The sequence below is a fragment of the Akebia trifoliata genome, chromosome 3 (assembly GCF_017979445.1).
Source record: "Akebia trifoliata isolate Shusen 1 chromosome 3, ASM1797944v1, whole genome shotgun sequence".
In the NCBI taxonomy this organism is placed as follows: Eukaryota; Viridiplantae; Streptophyta; class Magnoliopsida; order Ranunculales; family Lardizabalaceae; genus Akebia; species Akebia trifoliata.
The window spans coordinates 43,037,638-43,062,135 of record NC_141377.1 but is presented as its reverse complement, the minus strand read 5'-3'; the positions used below and the strand labels follow the sequence as shown (position 1 = coordinate 43,062,135).

Genomic DNA, 24,498 nt, shown 5'->3' with positions numbered 1-24,498 from the left:
GTCAAAACAAATATAATTGCAAACGAACGACTCCCACTTTCATGTTAGTTAATTTGTTGGAAGTACAAAATATTATTTTAATCTCTAATATTATAATTAAGGGTGTCAACGGCTACCCAATTCACTACGTCAAAATTAGAAAATTCTACAGAAAAAATTGACAAGCCAAGGCTCACGAATTTTAGACTGTTGAAATTTTTGATGTTCCCAGATTTGACGGTTTAGAGCTGTCGAATTTCTCTCATATTTCATTAATTTGATAGATCCAGCCTGTCGAAAAAAAAAAAATTTTGACAATGAAAAATTCGATGCCAATTTGACCTCTTGGTCTGTCGAATTTTATGAAATTTGACAGTCCAAGACCGTCAAATTTGGGCTTTTTTCACATTGTGATTGTTCGGTGTATCCGAAATCAATTTGTCGATTTTAGGCCTACCAATATTCACCCGCTCATTTTTGGGTCCAGTTTTGGGTAGCTATCTTAAGGACTCGATAAGAATCAGGTCTCCTTCGGGTATGTGAATGGTAAATTTATAATATTATAATAAAATTAGTGGTCTAGTTAAATGCAATAAAGAGATGTCTTAAGGTAAATGTAGTTGAAGTAAAATAAAAATATAAACAAAATGTAAAATTTTTAATTTTTACATTTTCTCTACATGTACTCCCATTCAATTTTCATATTTTTATACAACTTAAATGGCAAATAAATGGTTCATACTACAATTTTTGATAATTTTATTATCAAAAGTTTTATTTGCTTGAAGAATTTATTATTGATCTTAATTTTCAATGGAGGAATTACAAGATAATTTGTTACATTTATAAATGATTGTCTATTTTATTGGATATTCATATTTTTTCTAAGTTAAAAATTTTAAACCATCTTAGGTGGGTACTCGACGGGTACCCGATGAGTATCGAGCATTTGTCGGGTTGATTTTGATTCCAAGGATCTCATACTGGAATCGAAATCAAGAATTTATTTAGGGTTCAATTTTGGGTATATATGAAACTAACCCATTGACACCCCTAATTAAAATAAGATAAGGCTCTAATACCAACAAATTCAAAATAGTCTTAATTAATATTCTAAATTATTAAATACCCTTAAAATATTATAAAATTAGAAGTTATGATTTAAAATTAGATTATTTATTTAAAATTTCTAAAATAATTTTAATCTTACATAAATCCTAATCTTGTTTGTAATACATGAAAGTTTCCACAATTGACCTAAAATAATTTAAAAATGTCCTAACTAGTTAAGTTATAATAAGAATAATTAAATGTCAATTAATTTCTTTAAAATGACCTTAATACTCATCTTTCTTGTTGTGCAATTATCTTGAATTATGCTTCCCTTTTTAGGGTAACTATAAAATGATTGTAGAGTATTATCTTTTTTTTTTTTTTTTTTTTTTCTATTTCAGGGGTTTCTATTTATGGGGACATGTACATGTTTTATTAATTCATGATTTTATAAATAGAGATATTTAGGATTGTAAAAACTATGATAAGAGTTTTCTTCTTCTAAGGTTAGAGAGAGAGAAAAAGAGAGGAGTGAAACCGGAGTGTACAAGGGTTTCAGGACTTGAGTTTTAGATTAAAACCTTATGTGTTTTTCTTGTACTGTTATCCTTTGATTTCTTAGTGAAGAATATTGATTTTGATCCATGGATATAGGGCACATTATCGAACCACATAAATCCTTGTGTGTTTCATATATTTTTTTATTCTTTTTTTTTTACTTAGTATTTTTATAAATTGGTATCAGAGACAAGTTGTTCGTATGGATGATAGTGATAGTTCAAATACGAATATCGATGTTAAGATATTTGACATGAATAGTAATTTCAATCCGTGGTAAAAAACGGTGAAGGATATCTTGGTTTATCAGTTGTCTGGTTAAGGTATTGAAAGGGAAGTTTGGTAAACTAGAGAATATGACAAATGATTGTGAAGTAGTTCTTATGATTCAAGAGGATGGGTTGAGATCCCTCTCTAGAGTTGATTGGGCAGTCGACTAGGAATAGTTATACATGTGCATTGGTCATGTGATCGAGCCGAGGTGGACCAAGATGATTTGATAGTGTGTAACTGGTGATCATAAAAGGCCAATGGTTGTTTACGGTATTAGTAGACAAGTGATTGAGTCGAATTGATTTAGATTTGATGTGGAGTTGCATCTCAGGCAATGTGATGTAAAGTTGTGGAAGACATGCACAAATTTTCTCCAATGTGGTTCTTGTATGTGGACTAAGGTGGAGTGATAAGCACATGTGACAAATTATTGTCCTAGGTCTTCAGTGACAAAATTCAAGTCAAGGAGGAGATTGTTGTGCAATTCTCTTGAATTATGTTTCCATTTTTGAGGTTATTAAAAAAAATTGTCTAATATTATCTTTTAGGTTTTTTTTTAAAATATATTTCCATTTCAGGAGGGTTCTATTTATGGGGACATATACATGTTTTAGTAACTCTTAATTTTATAAATAGATATCTCAAGCATTGTAAAAATTATGATGAGGATTTTTTTCTTCTAAAATTAAAAAGAGAAAGGGAGAGAGGTATACAAGAGTTTTAGGACTTGAGTTTATGATTAAAATCTTAGGTATTTTTCTTGTACCGTTCTCCTTTGATTTTTAGTGAAAAAATAGGTTTTAATCCATGGATGACCATTAATTCACATAAATCCTTATGAGTATAGTATAGTATATATATATATATATATTTTTTTTTTTTTTCGTATTTTCAAATTTCTTTCTCTCCATTTGTATGGATTCATAGATGAACACTTAGGAGGTAGAAGAAGCAGATTTATTTTAATACATAAGGCTATTGTACTAATAATGTCATCGTCCGACAAATTTTTTTGGGTTTGATCATGGCGCACTAGTGGAATTTCGGCATCCCGAAGCTTCCTATCCACGTGATGCACGTGCATGTCTGCCCTAGCCTGACCACTAAAAGGGTCCGATGCGCCATAATCAATCAAATGGTGGCCCACGAAATATTGTTTTAAATTGAAGGCAGCATACCTCCTTGGACAATGGGGCATATTTAATATGCCTCCCTCGATTTATGTTGAATGACTTTTGTAAAGGACGTTGCATAAACGCTTCAAAAGTAATGTATTATAATTTTCTTCTCAAAAAATAAAAAATAAAAAATTGAGTCATACTTTTTTCTTGAGAAATTCAATGGCCAATCCAACTTTCACACACCAATTCTTTTCAAATTATACCATTAAAAGAATTTCAAAACTAATTAGTGTCAATAGCACCTCTTTTTTTAATTTTTAATTTGTTAATTAATTATTATTATTATAAGATAGGGTACATCTCACATACCTTTTGGGATGGAACTAGTCCTTATGATTATACATCCTGATCTCACAAAATTTTCAATGTACAATAAGATAAATCAGGATGCCAACAAATTTCGAACACACAACTAAAGAAAACTAATCCCTATCACTAATTTTACCACTGAACCAACCTCCTGGACGTCAATGTATTATAAATTCATAATAAAAAAATGTAAAATAATCAATATTTAGAAAGATTCATTGGATGACAAGATTGATTGTTACTAGCTTTTTGTAGATGCAATTTCATAATCCATCGTGAAGAATCAAAACTTGACTAATGAACTCCTCGAGATCTATGCTAACTCCTCGTGGGTGTGCGTGAAACAAATTTTCTATATACAATTTAATAACAAAATAATCTTGAGAGATTTTAGAGAGTACATTTTTTTCTTTTATTTCATGATCTATTTATTGATGAACCTTTTTTTGGTTTTGATCCCTAGTATCCCACCAAGAATGGAATCCTAGTCTTAGACTAATCTTGTATCTCTTATTTTTAAGGAAGTGATATGATTCCGAATATAATAAAATAGTTGAATGAATTTATGATCGATCAAGTCTCTTCGTCTACTCCCCCAATATCGACATCTGAGAATATCTCCCTAGGACACTCTCTCCGATGGCTTGGGTAATTTGATTGTCCTCTGATCCCTAGGTGACTAAGTCATCATCTTACAACTCATTATTTTACCTTCCACACTTTCCATATTATTTGATCAATTATTCAAATTTTACATTATTTTATCTTAAAAATTAAGTAAATGAAAATAAATAATATTTTTTCATTGTAGACGACTTTATCAACAAGATAAAGGGTTGAAGACCTATGGGTGTTTGGAAGTAAAAAAAAAAAATTCCGTAGACTTTTAAGGACAAAAAAAATTAAGTATTGTTGAAAATATGGAATAAGTTCTTATTTAAAGACATATTTCTGGGAACAAATTAATCAATATTTTAGTAGAAGGTTCAAGACAAATGTTAGTTTTTATTAATCTCTTATAAAAGATTACTTTATAGCTTTGAAGACCATATATTGATAAGAGGATGCCCCATTATCCTATCTTAGAATACAGTTAAATAAGATAGGAGGATGCTTTAATGTATTAAAGGTATAAGTTTGAGAAATTGGTGTTTTGACCTAGTAAGGGTGCAAGTGTTTGATTAAGAGTTTTTCGATAAGAGACTATTTTCCAAGCCTTGGTAGGAAAGGAGATTATCTCAAATATTCACCAAATTCTTGAGGTGTATGTCAAAATTATAAAAAATAAAATAAAAATCCTATTGTCGCCATCTAATTTGACTTGAGTATCAAATAATATAAATATTCTTTTGGAAGAAAAAAAAAATCAAATTAAAGATTAATAGAATAAGATTTCTTGAATGTATATAAAGACTTGTGTCGGTAGTAGAAACTTTATTAGTTAACACACACCACCACTATGGGTCCCTTCGACAAGCCCATATAGAATAGCGGCACGACTCTAATGTCCTAAGCCCTATGATTTGTGGTTCAATTAATTTCTTTTTATGCTTTTTGATTGATTATTATATTTAATGGCTCAAAAGAAGCCAATTAATAAACAGTGGGGGATAGACGACAAGATTGATCCCTTGCTTTGAATCCAGGATTTTGATTGTTCGTGGGTGCGTTTTCGAAGGATTTAAATTAAGATTATAATTATGTTGGTTTATATTTTTTTATTTTTATTTTTATTTCTAATTTTCAATATTTGCATTTCTTTTTTCCCAAGAGACTATTACTATACTTAATGGGAGTTTTAATAAGTCATGAGAAAACATATGATTCGAACCATGTAAATACAAAATCCAACGAACGAGATGTATCCTTTTATAAATGAAATAGATTTAGCTAAAGAAAACGTTTTTAACATGGATCTTTCCTTCAAAATGTTTTGAAGAATAGGCAACATACATATAAATACATTTCTTTGGAATCACCATTAAAAAGTAAAAAGGTTACTCATTTATACATATTCCCATAACACACATCTCACAGATAATTATTTTAAAGATAAATCTCAACCGTTGAATTTTGTGTTTACATAGTTGAAATCATGTGTTTCTCATGAGTCACTGGATCCTACTCAATACTTAATATGCAATAGGTTAACTGTAAAAATGGAGAATATTAACAATAAATTAAATATTTAATTAAATTAAATTCGAGAAGAAGATCTATGTTGAAAGGAGCATATCATCATTTTGAAAGCACATGGAGATATTTGTAATATTACCCAAGAAAGGTACGATGATACTAATATTCTCATGAGATCTTGGATGTTAGTATTTTTCAATAAAAATATAATGATTTTTTTTTTTAAATTCTTAAAAAATTTTAATTAAAAATTGTGGGCATTTAATTTGTAACTCGGTGCAATTTTTACATTTTATTTTTATTTAGAATGAGAACAAGTTAAGGTAGAATTTCTAGAACTTTTGCAATGAGATTCTAATGCTTGTTATAGTGCTTGTTAAAACTCTTAAGTTGTATCTAAGTTCATAGTGGCTATTAATATTAAGTGCATAAATTATAGCAATTCTAAATTGTTTGTGGAGAGTTTAAATTGAACTATGATACCATATACGAATTTTATCTAACAATACATCGCTTAGCCGTCAATATTTAATTTCTTAGTTTGACTTTGATATAGCGAGGGCAGTTTTGAACTTTTCTTCAACTTTTTAAATTGGTTATGGCACCACTCAAGAATTACTTATCAATGTTCTGACTTGATAAGTTTTTGTTTTTATATTTCTTCTGTTTTTCTGATAAGAATATTGGGGTTCTAATCATAATTCTACAAATCGGGTGAAAATAGTTTAGGATTTGATCTTAATATGCATTTTTAAGACACCAAAATTTGGATTCTAAAAATGCCCTCAAAGTAACATTTAAACTTAATATAATTAGGATCATTTTAGTAAAATTTAAGATAATTACAATCACACGTTAATTAATTTTTTTAATTACAAAAATATCTATTTTACTATGTAATCTTCAAATCACTTTTTAATTAATATTTTAAATTATAAATAAGCTCTTGAGATACATGTGCTTTCGCACATGCCCCCTAGATTGCATGAAAATCATTATATAATCGTTCAATTACCAGAACTTTTCGACTAATTTGGATTGAAGTAGCTTGAACTTAGTTTTACAATCATATATGGCAATTTAATCAAGTGGGTAAAATGGTATGTTGGGAAGGTCAAACAAAGTGGCATCTCAAATGATTATGTTACAATAATTATTAATTCTTTTATAATGTCCACCAAAGGTAATTTGCATCTCCTTCCAAACTTAATTATTGGGTTCGATGGATCAAAGAACTATTGACCTTTATGGGCTGCTGTGGATGCAAAAATTCGCAATTCACCTCGAGATCTTGATTTAGATAAAGTTCCCCAAATAAATCTCATAAATGGTTGAACACTACAAATATTTTATGTTGACAAAGATGCTTACATCCATGGGTCTATGGGAATCATTCCACTATAAATTTTATTCCAAGATTACAGTATGCATTTATATTTTTTGACTTTCCACTTTCCATCTTTTTTTTTTTTTTTTTCCATATCCATTTTTTTCTATTTACAATGGTTTTAACCTTTTAAATAGAAAAAATCCTAGTCCAAAAAACAAAATCATAATCTTCCTCAAAGTGTAACTCTCATATTCACCTTTATCAGAATATAACAATTATCTGTAGGAAAATAATTTTTTTCTATTGGGATTCTTTTTGGATTAGATATAATCAAATCTTAATAGTACCACACAATATGATTATATGCCTCGAGATACTTTTCAAGTGATATAAAATGGATGACTTAGATGTGGTCGATTTTACCCCTCTATAGGAGCCCCCTCTCGAAATTGGATATAATAAAATCTTAATAGTACCACACCCTGACTTGATTTTTTTAGTTAATTTTCTTAATTATAAATTTCAATTTCTTCAGACAGTTATCAGCACAAGTTAGATTTCGATATGGAATTCTTGAATCCTTTAAAATCATCTAAGAGATTTTTTTTTTTCACTACGTGACACATACGTCATAATGAGGTAAAGTGGGTTCATGTAATTATTCCTCTTATAAATCTGTCATGATGCATGTTTAGTTTTTCTTGACCACTCAACACGCAGTCATCCACATATGGATAGTATTTATAAGATGAATAATCACATGAATCCAATTTACCCTCATTATGACTTATGTGTCAAGTGATGGGAAAAAAAAAAAAAAAATCTCTCGAGGGTAATTTTAATGGATTCAAGAATTCTACATCGAAACCTAACTTGTGTTGATTACTTTCCAAAAGAGTTAAAATATACAAGTAAACCAAAAAAAAAAAAAAATCAAGAATTCCACATTGAAACCTAACTTGTGTTGCAACATAGTCATTACTGCCAAGAAACATGGTCCCAAGATATTCATACCAACTCTCCACCTATTTAATGTGCTAACAACACGGGTCTAATTGGTTCAAGATACACTTATTATAGGTTTCTTGAATGAATTGGTACCTATTTGCAAAATTTTGAGAGAGTGTTAGGATTCCAGAGAACCTAAAGGTGTTCTTTAGGGAGATCATTTTCAAGTACAACAAGAATAGATAATTTATCACTATAACAAGATAACATATAATGCATTCTTGTGCAATTCGCTGAGGTTCTTTCCATACGTCATGGTCTTTCGATGGAGTCCATAAGGATGCTGTCATTTGCTCGGATCCTTGGCTCAAGTTCAACAATGATTATGCTTATTCTTGACAACACATGCATCTCATAAATCCATGGATTTCTTTTATTCCATTATCCCTCTCATACAAAACCAAACGGAGGCAATACCTCTATTTCTATTTCTGGTTGAACATATAAAATGTTTATAATCGGGGATTAATAGACAATTGGTTTCCACGCAGTGTTGAATAGACATCCAATTCTGATCAAATAAGTACCTATTGACACTTCTAATCATTTAAAGAAACACGTTCAATCATAGAGTGACAATGGCGTTAAAGTGCATGGCCAATCTCTCTATAACCACCCTTGACCATTCCCAATCAACATGTTATGCAAATGAGTAGTAAATCCAAGGAGTGATGTCACACCACTTATATGATCGAGTAATACAATATTTCCAAATATCAAAGTGATACTTCTAAGACAGTTGAAAATCTATAAATTAACCATAAATAAAGAAGTAAGATGGGCTCAATTTTCCTTTTTAATTGAATAATTTCAAATATACCAAACTTGATCGTTGGAGTGTCTACTTATAGAAAAACAAATGAGAGAACATCATTATTGGATTTGATTCCAATCGACTAATATTAATATTGTTCAGTCCACTATTTTTAGTGGACCAGCACACCAATAATCATTGTGATTGTAGATTCTTAAACGTTGGATTTGAGGTTGAGAGTCATAAAAAGGCCTATTGATGGGTTAGTAGTATCAAGAGATTATAATAAAATTTTATGTGGCATTTTTGGAAGGAATTTTATTAAAGTTTTGATGATTCGTTTATAAATATTTCGATAAAAAAAACAAGTCTTCTTCCTCCAAAAGTCAAATTTAATGCTGGAAGATTCCAACATAGCCGCTCGAGAAGAAAGAAATTAAAAAGAAAAATGCTTTGTTTCTTACTTCACGTCAACAAAGAAACAAAACTAAAGAATAAAAACAAAATTTAAAAAGAGGGCGGGTGAAAGAAAGCGTTTCTGAGTTAGGTGAGACATTGAGAGGTACCTTACAAGTGGTACCTTGCACACCTTGCCAGTCTTCTTCCGAATTTTATAGGGTCCAACGACGTTGGACACATTTCTATCCAGCAAACTTTAGAAATATATGCCCCTAGCTCCAAGTTCTCGTGAATATTTGAGTACCCTCTTGTCTTTTCAAACTGATGAGACATAAGTGCCCTAAATTTCTACCTCTAGAGATAATCAACCTAACCTTGTCTTCAATAATTCGAGAGAAAGATTTAAAATGCACTTAATTAAACTCAAGCAATCAAAAAACAATTTGAATGTAAAAAATTTCGTTGTCTTATAGAAAATTCTTGATTTCTAATTTTTATCTTAAAGGGTGAAGAAAAGGGTATTTAAAGTCATTTTATTAATCTATCAAGAAAAGACTAAAGTCAAAAGAATATGTTATCGGTTTGTAATAACATGGGTATCTAAAATATTCTTCTATATCTATCTATCTGTCTAAATAGATAACCCTAGAACCTTCGATTTCTCTCTTATATTAATATATATATATAAAAAAAAAAAAAAAAAAAAAGAGGGAAGAGATGAGAAAATTGTACACAGTAGGGGCACCAAATGTTGGGCTTGAATTTTCTGTCCATCCCCACCCACCAAATGTAATAGAAGCTTCTCTAGAAAGAACCTAGACGACGATTCAACGAGACAAACGCTTCTCCCTTTTCTTATCTTCTCCCCTTCTTATAACCACTATTCAAATTCTCTTTCGTAACCTTTCTGATTTCTGTTTCGTTGTGTTTGATCTTTGACTGCAATACAATTCCAGAAAGAAAGTATTATTGGGTGAAGTTATGGTTGTAGTTATCGGATCGAATCGAATTCGTCCGGGAGAGGAGGCTTAGTGATGGAAAGAGAGAGGCGTTGTTACGGTTACGGTTCGGTTTACTCGCAATCTCACTTTGTTGATCTGACCAACTCTGGGTTTCTTTCTGGTTTTTATTGCTGGGATTGGGAGTTCTTGACTGCTCTTCTGCTTTTCAGTTTAAATCTATATTAAAAATTTAGGTTTTCTTCTTCTTTGTTGTTCTAAGTTATTAATTTTGGTGGGAGGGATTTAGTTGAAATTGAGGAATAATTAAGATGGCTCATAGAAGTGTACCGGCGCCATTTCTGACGAAGACGTATCAGTTAGTAGAGGATTCGAGCACGGATGATGTGATTTCATGGAACGAAACTGGTTCTACTTTCGTGGTTTGGAAATCGGCTGAGTTTGCGAGGGATTTGCTTCCTAATTACTTCAAGCACAATAATTTCTCCAGTTTTGTTCGCCAACTCAACACCTATGTAAGTTACAACTTAATTTCTCCTCTTTCGTTTCTAAAAAAGTTGCGTTTGCGTTTAGTTTGGAATATTCGATTCTCAAACTAGATTCTTATTTCAGATTTTAAAAACTGATTTCCGCTTTTGGTTACACTGTTTATTAGAATCTAGATTTCGAATACAAACCTTGCCATGTACCTAAACCCAAAAACGTCATTTTTGGGGGAAAAAACGTAAGAAACGGATTTAAAGAAACGTAAGAAATGAATTTTGTACCATTTCTGATTCTTGAAATCGAATCAATTGAAAATTGAAATTGCTTAAAACAGTTTAGAATTCATTTTCATTAGTTTGAGAATCGGAATCAAAACATAGAGAAACCAACCAATATCGACAAAATTTAGGAGTTTCAGTTCTGATTCATTTAGAAATTGAGACTTACCATCCAAACCAAACATAGGGGACATATTTGATTGGGATGGTTAGATTTTAATTTTGGACTAAATGGTCTTTTTCCGATTCTGAAATAGAAGACAAAACTATTTTACAGTTAGATTTTTGGTATAATTGTCACCATTGGATTCAAGGATCTATCCAGACCTAGAGGTACGAGTGATTCTTAGGCCCACCTTAACACCACACCTTCTAGATGAGGGCATAGTGACAAATTCGGGATTCGTGAAGCATTCGGCAAGAGAAAGCTTCAAAAAGTCGATTAAAAAAATCAATAATTTTTTTTTTAAGTATAAAAATATATTTTTAAAAAATATGTATTTCAGATATTAAATGATAAAATACTGCTTAATAATGCTAAATATAAAAATAAAATAATTCTTTTTTAAAAAAATCGTGATTAATTTATTAATTGTGATTTTTTGAGAAATCAAAATTAAAAAAAAAAGAAAAAGTCTTCCTGCATAGATTTTTGCCACTGTGGAAGAGGGTGGCACTATGGGAAAGAAGCAACCTTTATGGCTATGGCCTATGGTATAGTACGAGAGGGCTGCTGTACGAACTCGGTAGCCCAATAATATCATTATCAAATGAATTCTTCGTGTTTTGAAGGGTTGGTGGGAGGAGAATCGTCATTTTCTTAACTGTCCATTAGTGGATGATGTCCCACATAACGCGTTGAAATTTGAAAAAAAAAAAAATACAAAAGCCATTTTCCAGTCAAGTTTTTCTGCAACCCTCTTCTTTCCGTGACAGGTGGTCACTCAATGTTTTGTGAATATTTAAGGTATCCTACGTTTTCAAAAATCGGTGACATGCCCCTCGACCTCGTCTTCTCTCATCAACTTTATAAAAAATAAAAATAAAAAAAATTGATCTAAACTGACTTAGAAATTTTTGATTTTCTTCTTAAAATTAATAATTTATAACTTCTTTGATATGATGACAACATTTGAAGGTGATGATTATAATGATGGTGGTGAGGCCATTTATGTCATTTTTGGTAATCCATGAAAGAAAACCAACCTTAGGGATGATATATATATATACATACATCAGTTTAAAAAAAATGAAGTATATCAAATATTCACAAAAATATAGGGGCATCTAAAATTAATTTTAAATATATATTATTTTTAAAAATATAAAATGGCACGTGTCAGATGAAAAGGATGGTTCATCCAAAATTTTAGAACGGGCTGGTCGTATCAAAGGCAGTACTCTTGTATAGTGTAATAGATACTTAGGATTGAGATTAGCATATAATCTTACAAATGTCTGATTCATATGCGGTAAAGCTTTAATAGACTTAAATTCAGCATCATTAACCACTCTTGCCACCAGATTCAAGCCTCAAATTAAAGTCAAGAATCATCAATTAATCTATGTGATATTTTTGCCATGTGGGTCCACTGAACAAACCCCATAGGCAAGACTGCCAAGATTGCTTACACCATGCAAATTGACTATCCTGCATTTATAGGCCGTCCTTTGATGGTTGATGTTGATTTATTGAATGGATAATATTGGGGTTTATTTTTGAAATTATTGTCAACTCTTTATATTCCTATCAAATCTTAAATTCACAATATTGATTTTATAATTTATTTCTTAAATTTTATATATATATATATAGGACCGTCCAATGTTTCTGAAATAGTTGAATTGTTCAGTGTTTTAGCTTCCCACATTTTTTCACATACCTAAAATAACCTTATAGAAATTGTTGAAGAGCCATGTTGAGTGACCTCAAGATTGGATCTCATATCGAACATCTTGATGTGATAGTGGATAAGAACCATAGAGGATTTTTCACTCATATCTTGAGGAAGGCATCTGTGGTTCCCGTACACTTTGACGTTAGGGGTGTGCGATGTGAGGTCCAATCTTGAGGTCACTTCAGCATTATTCATTGTTGAATTGTCCAGAAATGGTTGGACAATGTAGTGATTCATGTAGAGGTTGATAATGATAGGAAGCTAGAACACTACACAATCAATGGATTTTGAATATTATTATTGTTTAGGTGATAAAAGATAAGATCAATATCATTTTGATAATTTTACCCTTTAATAAAGATATATTCATGAAGTTCAACTAAGCTAATAAAATTTCCTACCTACTTGATCCATCATTTGACCAATAAAAAAGATTGGTATTCAACCACTTAGCGTACCCTTTATGGCTCGTTGTCTTGCTATCCTGACTTTGGTATGTGGAAATTTCTTATAGGACTTCTTGTTTTCAAACTTTCACATTGTACATTATTAATTAAAGGAAAACTAACTTCTTAAATAATTGCTTTTTTATCTTTTTTTTCTTTCATCAGTGAATTAGTAAATATTTCTATATAAGATTAACGTAATAAATTATCAGTTTTGGGTTTCGATGGGAGTAACTCCCATCCAATTATGCTGAAACAGGGATTCCGAAAGATCGTGCCAGACAGATGGGAATTCGCGAACGAGTTTTTTCGAAAAGGAGATAAGGAACTTCTCTGCGAAATCCACCGTAGGAAAACGGTCCATGCATCGACAGCTCAAGTAAATGACACTGGAAAATCCAATGGCAGTCCTTCGTCCCAATCAAATTCGGGCGATGATCTAGGGTCCAGCTCGACCTCCTCTCCTGGTACAAAAAACCAAGCTTCAGACGAGACGATAACAACAACGACGACACAATTGTCCAACTTATCGGATGAGAATGACAAACTGAGAAAAGAAAATCAGTTACTCAGCTCAGAGCTGGCACGGGCAAAGACCAAATGCAAAGACCTTGCAGATCTTCTATCCAAGTATTCCAAAATTGAACCAGAAAAGCAAGGAACTGTTTATCAAGATAATGGCGAAAAAGAAAAAGGCCGCGAGGAGGAGTGTTTGAAGCTGTTTGGAGTTTGGTTGAAAGGGAAGAAGAGAGGGCTAGATCATGAGAGGTGTGTCGAAGGGGGGCCATCAATGAAGGAGATGAAGATGATAGACTATATGGTCTCTGTGGATGAACATCCCTTCTCAACGCAAGTGAGGTCTGCAATTCGTGGATCTGTGTGAAGGGGTGGTGCGTATCTTAAGATCGATGCTCACCACATTGCATGTTTTAATTGCTTCTGTTGAAAAAAGGAGTGAAGACTCTTTGCATGGGTAAGTAAGTATATATATATATATATATATATAGCTGAAATAGTAAAAGGAAACCGTTTGTGTAGTATAATAATAAACGGTTCTAAAGTATATTTAGATACTTTTGTGGGTAAGACACGAGAGAGATAGAGAGTTGAAGATCAAAAGCAAATGGGTCTCTACACTCTTCAATATTAAATATTAGATGGTATTTTGTTTGTTTGTTTGTCTGAAGGTTCTAATGTTGGAAAAAACCCTCCTTGATTTCTATGATGTGATGGCTTTAGTTTCGTACGCTTGTCCACATTTTTTTCTTCCTATGTTTGGCTAAATATTCATGTTCTTTTGGATTTTTTTGGCTTTTTATGATAAAAATAAAAATTCCACTAGTATATAGATATTTCAAAAAAGTGTCATTTGCAAAAGTAAGACTTGAAAAAAGGGCCATTTACTATAGTATAGTAAGTCCATTTTTGGGACATAAAATACTCGTTGTAGTAAACATGTTTTTCCTATAATCTTTTCTACAAGGTTTCCCAAATGTCGTGAAAGATAGAGAAAATTTATCCTAATGAAGGATAGAAAAATTTATATACCATAAGCTTCCCTTCATTTCATTAGTTTGACCATCTATTTGTTAGTATGTATTTTATTTTCCATCTCAATATCTATCGGGGTTGGCCATTTCAACTCCTCAAAATAAGGAAGATTTTGGAATGTAAAACAAATAGAGAGGTATCATCATGGCTTGACAACTAATGAAAATTCAAGTTTTTGATCGTTTTGTCAATTGAAAAATGTTCTACAGTGTCAAGCCTCGACGAAAATCATCGTAGAGGCTCGATGGTAAATCATCACCAAACCTTGACGATTTGTAATCAACCAAGTTTCCAATGTTTCTTTTGTATGCTAGAAAATAGCCTGCAACGTCAAGGCTTGACGATAAAAAGACATCGACACTAGATGTATTCAATGTATTTTAATCGTCAATCTTCACTATTACTAATTAGTCAAAAACTAATGTTTACGTTAGTCTTATGCATGCATTGTAAATATAACTTAATTGTTTACTCTCAACAAATTTTTTTTAAAATATATATTGTGGACCTTCAATTATGGATAATTTGTATTAGAATTGTGGTCTACTTGTACAAATAAATCATCTGAGTCCTCAAGATTTTTGAAGTTCTATTTTGGAATTTTCTTTTTTCACGATGTTGGCACTATACGCTGTAGGAAATCTTGGAGAAAGTGAGAATTTTGTCTGTTCTTCGTAACGTCTTTGGTAGAGTAGAGAATCTTGAATAGAATTTCTGTACTTGTGGTATATAAATTCTCTCTATCCTTCATCATGGCATTTGGTCAACTTCTCAATCGAACATTTATTGAATTCTTACTTTACTTGAAGCTTGAGGCTTGTTGGGAAGCAATCATGAATAATGAATGGAAGGGAGGAAAATTAAGTTCCTCATAGTGTTATTTGGGTTAGATTCCAATAGGGTGGAACGCTAATTCACTGTTGGACTAATGATTTCATGACACTTAGGTGATCAATTTTGTTGATTAGGATCTTTTCAATCTTGCATCTATGATGATTCTCGCTTCTTCTTTTGATTCTTGAGAACTTTGCAAATGCACTTCAATGATCAAATTAGTAACAATTTTAACAGAGTATTTGGGTAATTTTAATTGGAATTCTATACCTTTACTTTCATCTATTTCTTCCATGTCGAGTTCCAATCGATTGTAGCACAAGGCGTTCTGTTTTTAAAAAAGATTGACACATATTGATTCCGAAGCCTCATATGCAAGTTTTCATACATATTAATCACATGTTGGCGTCGTGGACAATCTAGTCATGTTGTGCATGTTGCCGTTTTGTTCCCAAAACACCCAGGACAGAATGGTCAATTGTTTGTTCACTAGATGCTCCCAAGGACCGCCAACACTCTGCATCCACTAACCATCTTTCCCAGGGCATCTCTCTCTCTCTCCTAATCTAAGCTTTACTTCTAGGATTTCTTAGAAAACCCTAGGAGATAGAGATAGTTGCCTTGCATAATTTCATCATTTGGTGTGCTATAACAAGTAAATGTTGGTGTAGTAATATTTTTTTTTATATATAAAAATTAATATATAATTAAATTTCCAAATTGAGTAATGAAAAAATTATTGAAAAGGGAGGTGGATAACTTAATCTCTCTTTTACAACTCAAAAGCAATGTAGGGCTCACATGTCCGCAAAGGTGGTGTCATCAATGGATCTTTCGATGAAAGTAATCTCGAGACAAGTTTAATGGGACCGATGTTTCATCATACAAAGTTGTGCACGCACACAAATAAAAGTCCAATATGAATGGCCTCATGTTACAATGTTTCCTTCCACAGAACCCATAAAAACTTAACATTCCATTATAGCAAGGATTATTGCTTGCCCACTCCATCATGTTAGAGTATTTAGATGATGTAGTTGAGGAGTTCTTCGTTGATTCCATGTCTGGGCGTAGCCCTCTATCAGATGTAGAGCACTCCTAGTCTTAGGTGCTGCAGCAACGATTTTTGCCCAAAAAAGAAAAATGTTATTTTGAACTCTCTTCCTATAAAATACCTAGTAAGCCCTTATCCATCAACCCAGCCCATTTTACTTTATTCATACCAGGCCCATATCCCAAATACATCTCATTGCAAGAAGAAAGCTTCTTTTGGTAAAGTCCCCACTCTACCCTTTGGTTTAAGTGTTGAAGACATCATTTTGTCAAAGGACATATTTTTGGTGGATCTAAAATATCAATCTAATTCATCTTCTTTTTTTTTTTTTTCCTCCTTTTTTCAAGAGAAATAAATCCTATTAAACCAGGTACCCAACGAAGTCCGATTGATCCCCATCTCTTTGAAATCCAGCCCACTTGCTAATAGTAGCCATATCCATTGCCCATTGCGTGTAACGTGTTTACTAATGGATTCCAATCCCACTCTTTCTAAAAGTACTCCCCCTTCCATTGTTTAAGAACATAGTTTTAAAAATCGATTCGAATGTCTATAGAATCAAGTCAAGTTGAAAATTCCTGAGTCAAATCTGCCTAGTCAAATTAAAATATTTAATGACCCTTTGGTGAAATGTCATTGCAACTTATCCCTTTTCAATTTTCAACTTGACTTGATTCTATAGACATTCGAATCGATTTTGAAAGTTCTTTTCTCCTCTTCAACCTTATGATCTACTATTGCAACCCTTCACAAACAAGAAAGGGTTTTGGTGGATCTAGAAGAAGATGGATTTTTGGTGCACAAAAGGATTTTCTACAAGAAGTTGAAATCGATGGATTGAAGATGCAGTCGATTGAATTGGAGAACTTCAAGATGATGGGGTTTTTCTTAGACTTATCAAGGGTTGTATTCTAGAGATTGAAGGCAAAGTTGAACAAAGTTAAAGCCCTTGAAGATGATGAATCTTTAATAGAAAAATCAAGTTGGTCCTAAACATACTCATATATATATATATATATATATATATGAGTATATATATATATATTATATAATTATTATATCTAATTGGATTTGAATAGAATATTACTGTAGTGGATATTTTGATATCTAGATCTGTGTCCAATAAGAATTCAAATTTGAATTTGATATCTAAACATTTTGAATAATAATTAACCATTCATTAATAGACGTAGAAATAATATTTTTGGGAAACAACAATTGACGTTCTTAGATTATTATTTGCATCATTGTCCCAAGCTCAAAGAGTGTCAGATCTTTGTCTATTTAAAAAGGAAGAAAATTACTTAGGATATATTTAATTGCACATGAAAAATATGGTGGAAAACCACTTTTTATGGAAAAAGTCATTTTTCATATGTTTGATTGGTTTTTGTGATGGAAAATGATTTTCCATCCTCTTCAAAAAATTCAAGAAAGTGTGGATTTAATTTTCCCATTTATAACCATGGGAAAACAAAATTTACCTCTATTTTCACACCAAAATCAGAATCCTAACTGTTGTGGGGAAGTGTAACAAGATTAAAGAAAATAACTAAACGAACACACAAAATTTACATGATTCGGCAAATTACCTACGATCATGGAGGAGAGGGAGAAAAATCCATTATCAACGATAAAGATTACAAACTCTTTGTCCACACCGCAAGGAACCTCATAGATATTGCCTTGCCTCTTGAAATCCAAGCCCAATAAGAATACTAGACATCTCATAACACTAACCTCATCCCTAAAGTAAAATCCTAACGTCATCTCTTCTTCCACACCACCACCATCACATTCACCCTCTCTGTTTCCATCGTTGTCGCCTACTATCTCCCTCCCTCCTCCTTCCATTCTCTTTTCTTTTTCTTCTTCTTTCTCTTCCTCCTCCGTCAGCCCCAACCTCTCTATATCTTCTTCTTATTATTCTTCTTTCTCCTACTTCCTCCTCCCCAACCCTCTCTTCTTTCTTTTTCTTCTCCTTCTCTCAAAGATTTTTTTCCCCATGGTTTTGTCTAATCATAATCAAACAGGAAAGTCACTTCCCATGCAATCAAACATGCCATTAATGGACCCTAGGTAGGGAATTTTGAGTTAGACTTTGATACGGTCTGGTTGCTTCACAATTTTGTAGGAACCCTTTATTTTATGCAGATGTGGTTCTCTTATGTTTCCAAAATGATGACATGCACCCCTATGTTTCCATCAATATTTATGAAACACCCTTTTTTATTAAATTGATGATATGTGCTCTTGACCTTTATAGACTAATTAAAAATGACCTTAATCCTCTCAACATCATCACTCTCATCACCACCATCATCATCTTCGACATCATCAGAACCACCAACACCCCATCAATATCATTGTCATCATCTCATCCCTGTTATCTTTTGGCAAGAAAAAACAAACAGTTTTAAGTTATTTAACTCGTTTTTCATTAACTGATAAAAGAAGACCAAGGTCATGGGTATATTATTAATATGAAAATTATCTCATTTATTCATGAAAATGTGATAGTGCCACATGTTTTATAATAGGGAGGGTTTCACCAAAACTTTGAATTGGACTGGTAGCTTCAAAAAAATCATGGGATTTCTTTCTAAATGCACTTTAACTTTTGGGCAACAGCTCCACGACCCAGTTATTAAGATCTTTCTTACTTAATGGAGCCATTTTATTTGCACCCACCTTTATGGTCATTGCACCCACTTTCTTTTATGTATCTCTGTAGACTTTTGTTTTCATCCATGTAAATTGATTTTCTTGTAAGATTTTGTAAACAATCAATGTATAAGATAGTATGTACTTAGCTTGAATATAATTTGTCAAAGTTAAATTCTTTTGAAGATCAATCTTCAAGGAGATTTAAAAAAAAGTTAAATCCTTTTGAAGATCAATCTTCAAGGAGATTTAAAAAAAAGTTAAATCCTTTTGAAGATCAAGCATGAAGAGGTTTCAAGAAGAGTGAAGAAGACACTCAAGTTCAAGAAGAATGAAGGTCAAGATCAAGTTCAATTCTCGTCAAAATTTGGACTGAAAAAATTCAGGTTAGTATGTGAGTGTCCTTGGTTGGTTGACCGACCCATGATTGATCAACCAAACCCGTGGTTTAGACCCTTACTTCTTTTCTTCTCTTGGGCGACCGAACCTGAAACTTGATAACTTCTCTTTTTGTTCATTCGAGAGGTCGAGTCTGATCAGTTGACCAAACCTAAAACTTGATGATCTCGCTTTATGTTTACTAGGTCGACCGAACCCGAAAGCCTCATAGCTCTTGGGTTTTGGTCACTCGGTCGACCTACTCTCGTTCGATCGATCGAGTGCTTAGAAATTGTTTCACAACCTTTTTTTTTTATTCTATTTCAAATAACCATATCCTTTTAGATTTATCTGATCTTTCAATTTTGTCAAATTTGTTGAATCCTCCAGATTTTATTCTAATTAGTTAGGGTTTTTCTTTTAACCGTATCTCCTATTCTTTTCTTTAAGTATGAGAGAACTCTTAGAACTTCTCATCAAGTAAAAAAAAAAAGTAAAATTTCTATAGATCTGAACGGTATTTTTCACATCTTTTTTCTTCTTCTTTGATCCTTCTCCTAGTAATATTCTGGTTGAGAAATCATTCAAACGGCCTGGGTAAAAGTTCCTAGTAGAGTTTTTGGGCGGTATGCTCGTTTTTTTATATAAGCGGTTGTAATCCTATAACATTGAATAAAAAACATCAACTCAAGATTTTGAGTTTTTCGAGAGTGGAGTAGGGACCGAGGTCACTGAACCACTATAAATCTGTGCCTCTTGTGTGATTTGCATCTCTCTAAACTTTGCTATTAAATGTTGTTTGTGAAATTCTAATTGTCTATTATTGTTATTATTTGATTAATTTTAAAATTAAACTTTATTAATCAGAATACCTATTCACCCCGCTCTAAGTATTATTGTGAGGTATTTCAATCTCAATCCAAAATGTGCTTGGGGTGGGTGCAGTGAGCAGAAATGTTAGGTGCAAATAGGCTAACATTTCTTAATGCCTCCTCACCCGTGTGAAACGTGAAATTTAAATCACAGAGGTCAACAATTCAAATTGTTGAGATTGATGTTCAAACCATTGTTATCAACCATTTAAATGACTGGTCTCAATGGTTTGAATCGCAATTCTCAATTTAACAGTCGAGATCGATGATTTATAATCGTCAACTCGACAATTGGAATCTTCCAACTTGTAGATGTTAAGAAATATCAAAATGACTTCCCAACTTCGTTAATAGCTGTGATCGAATAACAGAAGTAACGTTGAAAGTTAGGTCTAGTGTTTGGGTCAATCTCAATCCTGATTTGTATAGAATTTTCAGCACTTGGACCCTACTAGATTTAATATCCATTAGATTTATAGTGGATGATAAAATTCCATGGAACTGAAGAACGTACAAGGCATGTATGAACATGAAAGCGTGTTATTTGGCGTTTTTAACTCGCCATGTAATCTCATAAATAGCCAATTATATAACTTATATATAAATACATTCAAGATAGAAACCCAGATCAAAGTCTCACAAACATCTAAATATCCAATAAATTAAACAAGATGAGGCTTCTTTTTAAGTCAGTCTGCCATCTCTACCTCTTCATCTCCCTCCTACCCATCTTCACTACTGCTCAGTTACTATTTCAGGTTTGCATCAACTATGAAATTAATTATTATATATAGAGAAGTTAAAATTTATTATTTTGATTTTTTTATTATTTCTATATATCTTATTTTGATATTAAGGGATTCAATTGGGATTCTTCGAAGAAGGATGGGGGATGGTATAACTTCCTCAGTAAGTCCATCCCTGATCTTGCTAGTGCTGGAATTACACATGTTTGGCTCCCTCCATCTTCACAGTCTGTTGCACCCCAAGGTACTTTGATCCAATCAAAAATCATGTCTCCTCCAAGATGGATAAAACATTATGTATGTATTTGATGAGTTTAAATTTCATGAACATGACGAATTATGGTTGCTTAATCATTAAATTAAATTTCACTGATATGTAGTTAGTAAATTTTGTCATAAACTTGTTTTTTTTTACTATATATTAGTTTAAGACGTGATGAAATCTATATGATTGGTTTCCTTTCATTATACAAAGATTTTCCCAATTGAATCATGATAGGTTTAACCAAGCTACAAAGTCCTATAATTCAAACTTTGATCTGAAATGTGCCCAACTGAAACTTGGAAACAAAAACACGAATTCCTTAACCAAATCTGATTTTTTTGAACATGGGTTTCCCATATATAGTCTTCAGAGTTTTTTTTTTTTTTCCCCCTAATGACAGTATGAGGCATATATATGATGCAATTGAAGGATGAAGATCATGGCAGGCCTTGATTAAATATGAAGGGCTTTAAAAGGGTAAGAAGAAGGCCGAATAGGGCATGAATGGAGGCATTGAAAAAATACATAAAAGAGCATGACTTGACTAAAGATATGGTGCATGATAGAGTTAAATATGTAGACATGATGTCGAGTCCACTAACCCTTTTTTGGGATTTTTCAATCCTACACCTTGTACCAGTGTCGAACACTGACTCTCGTAGCTGTATCCATGCAATGTCTTTAATTAATTTTATAGGGAACCCTTTGAAAGACAAATCAGTTTGTGGAATCTATACTTTAGGGTTGCCCTGTTTCATTCCTTGGGAATGTAGATGTATGATCAACATAGATGTTTTATAGGACTAATTCTAATCCCATGATATTGATCAACATAGGCTTTTACCATTTCTAAGTTAATTTCCAATTGTAACTCTTTTCCAGGATACATGCCTGGAAGGTTGTATGATCTCAACTCAAGTTACGGAAATGTGAATGAATTGAAAGCACTGATAAAGGCTTTCCATGACAAGGGAATTCAATGCGTTGCGGACATAGTAATAAACCATAGAATTGCAGAAAAGCAAGATGGGAGAGGGATATGGTGCATCTTTGAAGGAGGAACCCCAGATGATCGCCTCGACTGGGGCCCTTCTTTCATCTGCAGTGATGACACCTTATATTCTGACGGTAAAGGGAATCCTGACACTGGTAAAGACTTTGGAGGTGCTCCAGATATCGATCATACCAATCCAAGGGTTCAGAAGGAGCTATCAGATTGGATGAACTGGCTCAAGTCTGATATTGGGTTCAATGGGTGGAGATTCGATTTCGTTTTGGGATATTCCCCAGCTTTCACTAAGATCTACATGGAGCAAACCAAGCCCAACTTTGCAGTCGGGGAATATTGGAATTCTCTTTCTTATGGGCAGGATAGAAAGCTGAACTACAACCAGGACGCTCATAGGCGTGAGATAATGCAATGGGTTCAAACTGCTGGTGGGGCTGTGACAGCCTTCGATTTCACAACCAAGGGAATCCTCCAAGCAGCAATGGGAAATGAGCTGTGGCGACTCAAGGACTCAAAAGGAGGTCAACCTGGTCTGATTGGGTTATTGCCAAGCAATGCTGTATCTTTCATTGACAACCATGACACGGGGAGCTCACAACGATTATGGCCGTTTCCATCTGACAAAGTCATGCAGGGATACGTTTACATACTAACCCATCCAGGGATACCATCTATCGTAAATTTTCTAAGAAGCTCAATTCTCATTTTCTACTTAATGCAAGCATGAACATTTTTTAATTAAGAAACTACTTACTTGTACTAGTATTCTTTACTAAGGTGTAACTTCTTGTGCAGTTCTATGACCACTTCTTCGAGTGGGGAATAAAGGAGGAGATTGTTAAATTGGCTGCAATCAGGTCTAGGAATGGGATCCGACCAACTAGCACACTGCGTATTCTAGCCGCCGATGCTGATCTCTATGTAGCTGCGATTGATGAGAAAATTATTGCCAAGATTGGACCAAGGTATGAGGTCGGGAACCTTGTCCCGTCAAACTTCAAGCTTGTTGCCAATGGATTGGACTATGCTGTGTGGGAGAAAACACAGTAATAGAATTCATCATTACTAGCATTGAGATAACTAAAGTATGCATAGAGAAATAATGTAAGAATAAGCTCTATAGAGCAGAGTGCCCTCTTAAATGTAATGTTTGGGTTAGATTCCAGTAGGGTGGAATGAGAATTCATCGTTGGATTAATGATTTCATGACACTTACAGGTGATCAAATTTGTTGATCAGGATCTTTTCAATCTTATATTTATTATGATTCTCACATCTTCTCTTGATTCTTGAGAATTTTGCAAATGCATTCCGATGATCAAAATAGTAACGATTTTAATAGAGTATTAGGATAATTTTAGAACAATTGTATACCTTTGCCTTCGTCTATTTGTTACTTGTTTGGTTCTGATTGATTGTAGCACAGGGCGTTATATTTGTATCACTCTCAGAAATGTTGACACGTGTTAATTTTGAAGCTTCATGTGTAGACTTTCATACACGCTAGCCACATGTGGACGAGACGCCATGGACAATCGATCGATCATTAGATGCTCCCTACACCACCAACACTGTGCATCCACTAGCCAGCTTTCCCATGGCCTTTTTTCCTTCTTCTCCTAATCTAAGCTTTACTTCTAGGATTTCTTGGAAAACCCTAGGAAATAGAGATAGTTGTGTCTTGCATAATTTCAACATTTGGTGTGCTATAATATGGAAAAGTTGGTATAGTAATAATTTATTATTTATTTATAAAAATTAATATATAATTAAAATTTCAAATTAAGCAATGAAAAAATTATTGGAAAGGGAGGTGGATAACTTAATCTCTCTTTTACAACTCAACAGCAATGTAGGGCTCACATGTCCTCAAGGTGGTGTCATCAATGGATATTTTGATGAAATTTATCTTGAGACAAGTTCAATGGGACCGATGTTTCGTCATACTAAGTAGTGCACACGACATAAAAATCCAATATGAAGGGTCTCATGTTACAATGTTTCCTTTCAAAGAATCCATTAACACTTAGCATTTCATTATAGCAAGGACGATTGCTCTGCCAACTCTCTCATTTTAG

The 24,498-nt window shown here is 32.9% G+C and overlaps 2 protein-coding genes across 2 annotated transcripts; both read left to right on the top strand.

Moving 5' to 3' along the window:
• The first annotated feature begins 9,684 nt into the window (after window positions 1-9,684).
• Window positions 9,685-14,293, top strand: LOC147407145 (heat shock factor protein HSF24-like). Its single transcript, XM_086435553.1, has 2 exons — window positions 9,685-10,454; window positions 13,307-14,293. Exons 1-2 carry the CDS (start codon window positions 10,251-10,253, stop codon window positions 13,928-13,930), a joined length of 828 nt encoding a protein of 275 aa, XP_086291679.1. The 5' UTR covers window positions 9,685-10,250; the 3' UTR covers window positions 13,931-14,293.
• A 6,668-nt stretch (window positions 14,294-20,961) lies between these two features.
• LOC147407144 (alpha-amylase-like) lies at window positions 20,962-23,695 on the top strand. Its single transcript, XM_086435552.1, has 4 exons — window positions 20,962-21,158; window positions 21,258-21,390; window positions 22,294-23,096; window positions 23,216-23,695. The coding sequence occupies exons 1-4, from the start codon at window positions 21,072-21,074 to the stop codon at window positions 23,468-23,470; spliced, it is 1,278 nt and encodes a 425-aa protein (XP_086291678.1). The 5' UTR covers window positions 20,962-21,071; the 3' UTR covers window positions 23,471-23,695.
• The last annotated feature ends 803 nt before the right edge of the window (window positions 23,696-24,498 follow it).